Genomic DNA, 9,850 nt, shown 5'->3' with positions numbered 1-9,850 from the left:
GACCGGACAAAGGAGGGTCAGCGAGGCCGGGAGCCCCTCCCCGAGCCCAGGCGGAAGGGTTGGGGCGCCCCCGTGCGGCCGAAGCGTGGAGTCCCCGTCCCCCGCGGCCGGCGGCGCGTGCTCAGGGCAGGCGGGGCGCTAGCAAGACAGGATTTATTGCTCGATCCCCGTGGCCGCCGCCGCCCCCCGGGGCCTCCTCAGGCGGCCGCGCCCTCGGCCAGCACGCCGTCGATCCAGGCCGCGTAGCTCGCCACGCGCGTGTAGATCCCAGGCTTCTTGCGGTTGCCGCACACGCGCGAGCCCGAAGTGACCACGGCTTCGGCCACGCCGCCGCACACCAGCGGGCCCCCGGAGTCGCCCTGTGGGGACGGGCCGTGAGCGCTGCGCCCCCTGCCCGGCGCCCGGCTCTCTCCGGCCGCAGCCCCCGCCCCTCCTCCCCACTTGTCCGGACCTGGGTCCAGCCCCGCCCCCGGGTGGGTGGGCCACCCTAGCCAAGCCCCGGCACCTGCGTCTGGCCACGCCCGCCCCTCAAGCCCCGCCCCCTCGATGGCCCCGCCCCGCCCGCGCACCTTGCAGGTGTCTCGGCGGTGGCTCTCCGCACACATCATGCGCTCGGTGATGGTGCCGTCGTGGTACGTGCGCAGGTTGCAGGTGGCGCGGCCAAGCACCGGCAGGGACAGGTACTGCAGGCGGTCCGGCCGGCGGCCCGCGTGGGTAACCACACCCCAGCCGGCCACGTCGCAGAGCGTGCCGGCCGCCACGTCGCGGTCCTCGCGCTGCCAGGGCAGGAGCTGCACGGCGGGGCCCAGCTCCGCCTTATCTGACAGCTACCGGAGGGGGCGGAAACAAGCGTCAGGGCGGGGGCCGTTCAGCGGGAGGGACTGCGGGCTGGAATGGGCTAACCTTCAGCAGGAGGAGGTCGTGTTCGATGGTGTCGGGCCGACTGTCTGGGTGGGGCACTGCGCGGATCACTTCGTACAGGCGCTTGGAGGGCTCCGGCTGCGACAGGGAGTGTGCGCCCAGGAGCACCTGCACCTTCCCGCCGGCCCTGAGAGTGGGGTGCACATCAGAGCCACGTCCCCACCCCACCCAAACCTCCTCCCGCGCTCTTTGCCGCGCCTCGCTCCCAGGCCACTCACGCGTCCTCCAGGCAGTGCGCTGCGCTCAGCACCCACTGCTCGGACACCAGGAAGCCGCCGCACACGTGCTGGCCGTTCACCTGCACCGACGCCATGTAGGGCCGCGCGTGGGACACGGCCTCGCGGCCGCCCAGGATCCGCCCACGAGGCTGCGCCGCTGGAGGTGGGCAGGTGGGCCAGAGCGCTTCAGGGCTGACCCGAGCTGAGCCCGCACACCTCCCACCACCACCCTGGTCACTGCAGCCCGCTCAGCCTGGCATTCTACACGCCAGAGCTGCAAACCGTGCTGGGGCCAGGGAGCACAGCCAGCGGACAGAATGATAGAGAGTGGTGGGGTCTGGGGCAAATCTCGGGCCTATACACTGCGCCTAACAGGCAGACCTGAGCAAAGTGGGGCTGAGGTCCTGCCAGCATTGGCTTTGCTGGCCGCCAGTCCTGCCCCAGACAGCTGCGGGTCCTCACTGTGGGGAAAGCTCGGGTCTCACATTCAAAGTTCTGAAAACTTGACTTTCAGAGCCTTCCATTCACGTGGACCCTGTCCCCCTTCCTGCCTACCTAGTGGAGCCTGTGGGGGGGGCTGCTGGCTGACTGCCCTCCAGGCTGGGGGCTCCCGCTGTCCCCCCGTCCCGGGTCCACTCACCACATAGGGCTGCTCCTAGGAGGGCCAGGGTCACGAGGTGCGCCAAACGGCCTGCCATGTTGCTGCGGTGTGGCTGGAGCCTGGGGGGCGCTTGTCTGAGCGTGGCTGGGGGCGGTGCTCCCGCCGGCCCTATCTGTTGGGTGGGCAGCGGTCCAGCCGGGGAAAGTGGAGCCTGCCTTCCCTGTGTCCACCCTCCTCAGCAGTGGGGCTCCTCTCCCTCAGGGCTCCGCACCGAGAGTACGCAGGCGGCTGGAGGTGCCTGGCCCAGGGCTGGCCCTGTGTGGGCAGTAGACCCTCGGGAAGGGCAGAGAGCAGAACAGGACGGACTTACCCTTCAGCTTCTCCCCCCGCCCCAGCCCAGGTTCCCTGGGGCGCCCTTCCAGCCCCAAAGTGTTGCAACAGCAGCTGGAGGCCTCAGCTTGTAAACAACCAACTTCCTCGTTTTTCTGCCCCTCCCTTCTTTCTCGTCCTCCCCCAACCAGGAGAAGAGGTTGGGTGGGGGTGGGAAGAAGGTCACTTGATGTCCTTGTCCCTGGTGGCTCTGGGGCCTGATACCCCAACAAGGAGAACATTAGAGAGGTGGTGTGTAGGGGCAGCTGGGAAGACTGCTGGATACAAGTGATGGAAAAACCAAGTTGAGGGGCGCCTGGGTGGCTCAGTTGGTTAAGTGTCTGCCTTGGGCTCAGCTCATGATCTCAGGTTGCTGGAATGGAGCCCCTCATCAGGCTCCATGCTCAGCAGGGAGCCAGCTTCTCCCTCTCCCTCTGCCCCTCCCTCCTCCTCATACTCTCTCTTTCTGTCTCTCTCAAATAAATACATAAAATATTTTTTAAAAAGAAAAAGAAAAATCTACTTGAACTGGCAAATTTCCACAAGGAAATTTAAATGGAAAATTCAGGGTCTACCTTCAGGTGTGGCTTGATCCAGGTGCTTGAACAATATCAGGTTTCTCTGTCTCTGGTTTCTCCTTTCCTCCTTGGTGGCTTTTCTTCACACCAGGCTCCCCTGTTGTGGGCCCAGGAGCCCCGGACTCAGCCCAGTAGCTCAGTGGGCCCCTCCCCCAAATTCCCCTTCATTCCAGCCAGCTTCTCAAGACTGTGTCTGAATAGCTGAGCTTCAATCCCATGTCCCCTCCCAAACCAATCACTGTGAGCAAGGGATGGGAGGTTCCGATGAGCACAAGGTGGGTTACATGGCCCTTTATAAGGGGGGATGAACCCCTCAGGATCAATGTCTCATGAACCCACGGTGGCAGCAGTGCTAGGGACCACAAGGGTAGGGTGGACCCCAGTGAGCACACTGCACAATATTTTTCCTTCTTCCCTCTTTACTGTGGACTATTTCATACACAGAGAAGAATAGAAAAAATAATAATAACCAGTGTGATTTGTTAGATCCTAACATGTTTCCTTATTGAAATCAGAAACTCCAAACAAAAGGCCGTTAGGGTATGGAGTCCAGATTATGTAAGAGCTGGGAATTGCCACAAAATTTGGGAATGACTCAGCAAGACAGGACGGCTCAATAAATAACCTTGAATACCCCCAGATACTGTGTTGGCGAGGAAAGACCACTAGGGTATAGCATAGTGTCATGTTGCAGGCTGGTGACCCCCAGCAGGAGTGGGGGGGGCAGTTCGCGAGGCCAAGGTCACTCTGGGGCCCGCACCCCTCAACTCCCTCCTTCCTGCAGGGAAACTGAGGCTCAGGGAAAGAGAGCAAGTTGCCCAAAGTCACAGAGCTGGGCTCAAAGCTAGGCTCCCGAGCATGGCTTCACACCTGTCTTCATCCGTGAAGTGGGGCGCCGATAGGACCCGCCTCAAGGGCCGGAGAGAGGGCCAGCTGGGTGGACGCGGGCAAAAACTCAGTGCAGGTCCTGTGCCGTGGGGCCCTCAGTGCGGCCGCTGCGGCTGTGTGCCCTCCCCACCTGCAGCCCTCGTTCCGTCCGCCGCGCCTGGGAACCAGAACTGGCGACCGGCGTCCTTTCGTGGAGGGTGGGGAAGGGGCTTCTTCCCCCAGTGCCCTGAATCCGCTGCTCTTTGGTGGCAACAGACCCATGAGATACCCCAGACACTTCGCTGACTGCTTTGAACACCCAGCAGCACAACCGCCAAACCCCGGGACACATTCGTAGGAAACAGAGAGGGTTTTTATTGTGCGAGATGCAAAGGAGGCGGTGTGGGCAGGGCCCAGCGGCTGGGCAGCCCTTCCTAGAGGGTCCTGCTGGCCGGGTCCCGCGGGTGGGGGGAGGGGCGGTGGTCCCCGCGTTGGATGATGGAGTTGATCCAGTCCGCGAACTGTGCAACGGGAGCAAAGGCGTCTGGGTAGAACCCGGAGCCGCAGCCTCCGCGGATGAAGGAGTCAATGCCCTGGACCAGCCCGTTGCAGACCAGGGGCCCGCCGGAGTCCCCCTGTGGAGGCAGACAGGGGTGGGAGCCTGGGCTTCCAGGGCTCGGGCTGCAGCGCGGGCGGGGGCGGGGTGGGGACTCAGGGCGCTGGCGGTACGTACGAAGCAAATGCCGGCCTGCCGGCGGGGGCACCAGTGTGCACACGTTGGCACGGCGGCACAGGGTGGTCACCACGGTCACGTTGAGCTCCTGCAGGATCCTGGGCGGTGGCCGGGTGGTGCCCAGCTGGCCCCAGCCCATGGCCAGGCAGCGTACCCCACTGCCCACACCTTGATTCTGGGCAGGCAGCCTGGCCACCTGCACGTTGCTGTTGATGGTGGCCGACCCGTTGAGCTGTGGTGGGTTAGGGACAGAGCATCAGGGCGCCACAGGGGGTGGTGGCCATGACCCTCCCCTCCCCGAGCCTCAGCTTCCACATCACCACAGTGGAAGCAACCACAGTGGCTCAGAGCATCTCTGGACAGCCCGAATGCAGTAAACAGTGGGTATCAATGAAGCACACCGTGGGCCACAGCAATGACCACAAACCCTTGTCCTAGAACATTCCCAGAGGACAATCGCGACTCTGCGAGCAGTGGGAAAGGGAGGGTCCCATCCCTAAGTCTCCCGCCAGCTGCATGTGGGGAGTTTTGCCCCATTTCTCAAAGACAGGAACTGTCCCTGTGCTCGGCCACACAAATAACAACGGTTTGCTGAGCGACAACTGCTCAGAGTGCCCGTAGCACCTCATTTAATTTCTCAACAGCCCAGCCAGGTGGGGCTTATTTCCGTGTCACAGAGGCAGCACTGAGGCACAGTGAGGTGTTGAACCCAGTTAGAGCGGGGGCCCCACATGTTCCCCAGTCCCTGGCCCCCTCCCCAGGCGTCCTGCCCCTGGGCCTCTGCACCTGCTGGTCCCCTCTTGGGCATCCCCTCCCTGCCCTGCCCGGCGTCACACCTGGAGAATCACGATGTCATTCAGCAGTCTCTGGGGGTTGAAGCCGGTTTCAAAGACCCGCTGGATGGCGAATGTTTGCCTTGTGGGCTCACGCTGCCCCAGGTCATGCGCCCCCAGCACTGCCACCACCGACCGGAAGTTCCTGCAGCAAGGGAGAGACAGGCGGTGAGTGGAGGCGGCCCTGGTGGTGAGAAGCCCCCAGAGCTCAGCCGTGCCCCACCTGCGCCCGGAGTGGGGGGGGGCTGGGGGGGAAGGCACGCTACCATGGGCGCGGGGCGGGCGCAGGGCGGGCCCCTGGGAGGATCTCAGGCTCCCGGTCTCACTCTCACCCCGTTACACAGACGTGGAAATGGGGCGCCAAGGGAGGCAGGCATGAGCCAGGGTGACTCACAAGCCGTCCACGCAGTGGGCAGCCGACATGACGAAGTTGGGGGCGATGAGGGTGGCACCGCAGAAGTGACCTCCACGCCGCTGTAGGGAGACCATGAAGGGCCACGCGTGGGGCTGGGCTGGCCGGCCGCCCACGATCTCCGAGGCCAGCGCCGGGCCTGAGGACACGGGGTGGGGGTGGGGCGGTGAGCGCCAGGGAGGAGCCCCAGCTGGGTGCCAGTGCCCCCTGGACCTAACACGAGGACCAGGTCTCCTCACGGGCTTGTGGCCCAGGTGAGAGACCTGAGGCCCAGAGGGCAGAGGGGGCCTGCCACCACCCCGCACCCTGACAGGGCACCGCTAGACGGAGACCTAACGGCTTCGGAGTCCCCAGAGGGAGACATCTGGTTCAAACCTGGCTTTGGGCTCCCTTGGCGGCCTCACCGTTCGGAGCCTGTGTCCACCTCTGCGAACAGGCCCCCTCGTCCCAGCTGCCACCTTCCCACAAGGGTGAGGGGCCCTGAGGGTCCAGGGCAGGTGGAGAGACAGACAGACGCCCAGACGCACAGACACATGGCCCCACTCACCACCCAGCAGCATGGCCAGCAGCACGGGGACGAGGGCAGGGCTGGAGGAGCTGCAGCTTGGGGTCATGGCCGGGCCGGGGCTCTGGCGTCTCTGCCCCCTGCACCCACCAGCCCCTCTTATAGCCCCACGCCCGGAGGCCGTTGCCGTTGCCCCACGGTGGGGCCAGGTGTCCCCACTTCCTCTCCCCCACCCTGGGGGCTGAGTGATGGGAAGAGGAGGGTGGGAGGAGGTGCGTGAGGGGCCCGGGTGGGCTCCAGCAAGGTCTCGGGCTGCCGGATTAAATGGGAAGTTCAGATAAACAAGTTGTCGGCATAAGTAGCGCCCACATACTGCCCAGGACGCGCTTCTCTGCAAAGCTAGTCCCTGTTTAGCTGACGTTCACGTCTAACCAGGCACCCTGTGTTTTTACCACATCTGGCACCCGAGGTCTGAAGGACCTTGGCTGGGGCCCCCACGTGCCTCAGTTTACCCAGGGCCCAGTGCACTGTCCTGACATTCCACAGGGCGGCAGGGCTGCTGGGTCCCCGTCTGAGGTAAGGCAGAGTGAGGGCCTCCCCCATGAGTTCCTGTCCAGTGACCCCGGGAGATCTGGGGTCGGCCCAGGCCCCCCACGGTTCACGCAGGAGGGCGGTCTGCAGCCTCCCCATCAGGGCCTGGCCCTCCAGCCTCTCTGGCGCTAGCTCAGGCGCGAACTCACTCTCAGCTGGGCCCGGTAGCCGTCTGGCTGCCGGCAGCAGTTCTGGGACGCAGCCCCCAATCCCCACCTCCCTGCGCTTTGCCGAACCCCCTTCCCGCCCGAGCGTGGCTGGTCAGCACTCCTGGACTCCGGCCTGGGCCCGTGGTTAGTAGGGGTGCTCCCGCCTGGAGCAGCAGGGGAACTCAGCTGCACAACAGAGCTGGGGTCCCCAAGGCCCAGCCCCCAGCCCCGTGGCCCCTGCTCTACTTCCCGTGTCCCCCAGGATGCTCCAGCTACAACAGCCGCCCGGCCGCTGTCGCAAGAAGCAACGTTCTGCTGGCTCGGGCAGATTCAGGGAAGGGAGCCAACGGATCCATCTGCAGGGTGAGCAGGGGCTACGTCTGGGGTCCCCTTTGTCCCCTGTGGCCAGCGAATCCCAGACTCTCGGGGGGTGACGATGCCGGCCCTGCTGTCCCAGAGCCTGGCACACAGCAGGTGCTCCATGTCTGCCCTTTATCCCTCCCTTGGTCTGATGCACGCCAACCGGTCCTGCCCCCTCCCCTCCTGGCAGGGTCCCCCCGCCCTGCTTCGTTAAAGTGACCATGGGGCACTTAGTAAGCACCCCTCTCCAGTCTGGGGATGGGGGAGAGCGGAGGCAGCCCTGTCTTTGGAGGAAGTGGCTCCGGCTGGGATGGCAGATTCAACCAAAGCTGCATCTATTGAGCACCGCCTGTATGCTATGTTCATCCGTGTCGTGGCGGTTAAGTGCGTTGACTTTGGGTTCGTATCCTAGTGTGGCCGCTTGCCTACTGCACCCGTCCGGGCCGCTGACTCTACTCTGTGCCTCTGTCCTTGTCTATGGAAGGACAGCTTGAACAGTAGGCTCTGTCTCAGGGTTGTCGCAAGGGTTAAATGAACCAAGGGTTATAAAGTCCTTGGATAAAAGTGCTGTCCTTGAGGGTTGTTAACCCTAACCTCAGGAGGCAGGATGGTGAGCGCCTTGCGGGGTGCAGGCTGGGGAGGCCCTAATTCCAGACCAGAGTGGTGGCGACTGGAGGGCAGGCGCAGGCAAACAGGCGCAGGGCCCTTGGGCCGCGTGCACTTTCCTTGGTCCAAGTTATGCGGCGGTAAGAAAATAATTTGAGTGCCTTTCCCAACCACGGGAGCCGGGGAGCCCTGAGCTGTGGGGAGTGGCCCCACCGGGCACAGACCCCTGGCCTCCCGGGGACCCTCACTCCCTGAGGCCCCCACCCTGTGGTTTTGTGGTTCCCTGAATCTTCAGAAGCCCAGCCCACGGCCAGCAAATCAGCCCAGCACCCCGCTCCTCCCCTTCTGGGGTCTGATCTTTGCGGCGTGCAGAGCTCTCCTGAGCCAGCGTCACAGGAGTGAGCCCACAGGAAACATCGGGGTGGGGGGCTGGCTTTCGGGTCTCTCTGTTGCCATCAGTGGGCGTCATTCCCTCCAGCAAGCCTCATTTACCCCCCTCTCTGGGCACTAAAGGTCCCTCTGGGCTTTTTATAGAAACCACTTCCCTGCCTTGGGCTCCTGGGAAATTGGGGAAATTCCTGACATCCTCCTGACACTCATCAGCATACGTTTCCCTGGATTTGGCCACGACGTTAGCTCCTGGCACGCTGCTGCCAACTTGGCGCTCCTCCCCTGCGTGGTCAGCTCCTCCGCAAGGAAGGCCGGCTTGGGGTTCTCCCGCTTCCGCGAATGTGCATGCTGCCACCAGGTGGCAGCAGAGTCAACCAAGAAGGAAAGAGCGGCCTTCCTATTCTGGGCGTCCCCTCCCTGTGAGCCTCGATGGCCTCATCGCCATGACCTCTAGCCCCCTCCACAGCTGGCCAATGACCCTTACCTCTTCCCAGCCTATGACCTCTCCTCTAGCCACCCCCCCCCCCCCCGGTTCATTTCCATGGCCCCACCACCTCCGCCTTGCCCTGCTGCATTCCAACCGCACCGCACCGCCTTGCTCCCTCAGGCTCTCGTCCCGATTCAGAGCCTTTGCACTTGCTGTGCCCCTCTCTGGCAGCCCTCTCCTTATATTCCTTATATTCCTATCCATGCACTGGCAGTCAGCTCGGGCACGGCCACCTCCTCCAGGAAGCCTCCCTAATGATCCCTGTGCTGGGAGCTGGGAGACACAGAGCTGGTCCCTGAGGGCCAGGGTGAGGTTCCTTGGACAGTTCTGGGAAATGCCTGGGGTGACTCCATTTTCTTTTCTTTTTTTTTTTTTTTAAAGATTTTATTTATTTATTCGACAGAGATAGAGACAGCCAGCGAGAGAGGGAACACAAGCAGGGGGAGTGGGAGAGGAAGAAGCAGGCTCATAGCAGAGGAGCCTGATGTGGGACTCGATCCCAGATCGCCGGGATCACGCCCTGAGCCGAAGGCAGACGCTTAACCGCTGTGCCACCCAGGCGCCCCTCGGGGGGTGACTCCATTTTCTAGACAAGGAAACTGAGGCACAGAGATGGGTAGCAACTTAACCAGGGCCACCCTGGCAGGGCTGGATTAAAACCCACGTCTGTGTGTGTCCAGAAAGTGAGACCCAACGGTGACCTGGGCCCTCCCCCAATCTCCAGGCCTCTGCCCCAACCCCCCATCCTGAGTTTGAGGCTCAGGGACTTGGGTGCTGGGGACCCTCGGCCGCTCTCCCCACCTGGGAAGGACAGACAGGAACCTGGGGAGCAGTTTCAACTTTTACTGACCTCGCCATGGGCCTGGGTGCGGGGCTCCCGAGAGCCCTGCAGGGGTGGGGGTGGCAAGGGGCCGTGGGCAGGTAGGGCAGGGAAAAAGCAGCTTTCTGTCCATTCTCTGTACAGCTCCCACCTCAGAGCTGTGGGTGGCCTCTGTGCTTGGGGCATCTGTGGGAGGGGTGGCTCAGGGGCCGCCCTCGCCCCTGCACTGCACTCCCCCAGTGCATAGGGGGAGGTCGAGCCCTGGGGGGCGGTACCATCCGGGACCACAATGGGGTCTGCAGTCTAAAGGATGCGGCTGCACACCCAGGGGCCGCTGAGCCCTCCAGAGAGGGTGGGGACAGGTCGGTCGGTCCCCCGGGCTGGGTTAAGGTGGCCAGGATGTGGCTGTA

The 9,850-nt window shown here is 63.5% G+C and overlaps 2 protein-coding genes across 3 annotated transcripts; both read right to left on the bottom strand.

Moving 5' to 3' along the window:
* Positions 1 to 137: 137 nt before the first annotated feature.
* Positions 138 to 2,182, bottom strand: CFD (complement factor D). 2 transcript variants are annotated; one of them, XM_057311401.1, is made up of 6 exons: positions 2,111 to 2,182; positions 1,780 to 1,912; positions 1,140 to 1,296; positions 904 to 1,048; positions 570 to 827; positions 138 to 359 (listed from the first exon to the last, which is right to left on the bottom strand). In XM_057311401.1, the coding sequence occupies exons 2-6, from the start codon at positions 1,835 to 1,837 to the stop codon at positions 198 to 200; spliced, it is 780 nt and encodes a 259-aa protein (XP_057167384.1). In that variant the 5' UTR covers positions 1,838 to 1,912; positions 2,111 to 2,182; the 3' UTR covers positions 138 to 197. The 2 variants fall into 2 exon arrangements, with proteins under 2 accessions (XP_057167384.1, XP_026336632.1); XM_026480847.3 differs by having other exon boundaries at positions 1,780 to 2,181.
* Positions 2,183 to 3,642: 1,460 nt separating this feature from the next.
* Positions 3,643 to 8,343, bottom strand: LOC113242651 (neutrophil elastase). The gene is given in 9 exon segments (XM_057311245.1): positions 3,643 to 3,815; positions 3,887 to 4,040; positions 4,043 to 4,189; positions 4,288 to 4,314; positions 4,316 to 4,519; positions 5,124 to 5,265; positions 5,515 to 5,671; positions 6,080 to 6,129; positions 8,327 to 8,343. Coding segments are annotated over 9 exon segments (1,071 nt in total).
* Between the last annotated feature and the right edge of the window lie 1,507 nt (positions 8,344 to 9,850).

Source organism: Ursus arctos, unplaced genomic scaffold, assembly GCF_023065955.2.
Source record: "Ursus arctos isolate Adak ecotype North America unplaced genomic scaffold, UrsArc2.0 scaffold_14, whole genome shotgun sequence".
Taxonomy (NCBI): domain Eukaryota; kingdom Metazoa; phylum Chordata; class Mammalia; order Carnivora; family Ursidae; genus Ursus; species Ursus arctos.
Note: the sequence above shows the minus strand (reverse complement) of the source record. Positions and strands in the feature narration are given on the sequence as shown.

Bases quoted from the DNA above. Each gene is read 5' to 3' on its own strand.
- CFD (XM_057311401.1), bottom strand. From the start codon at position 1,837: ATGGCAGGCCGTTTGGCGCACCTCGTGACCCTGGCCCTCCTAGGAGCA. The intron at 1,297-1,779 runs GTGAGTGGACCC...GCCCACCTCCAG, and splicing joins CCTAGGAGCAGCCCTATGTG to CGGCGCAGCCTCGTGGGCGG. The intron at 360-569 runs GTGCGCGGGCGG...CCGTCCCCACAG, and splicing joins ACCGCCGAGACACCTGCAAG to GGCGACTCCGGGGGCCCGCT.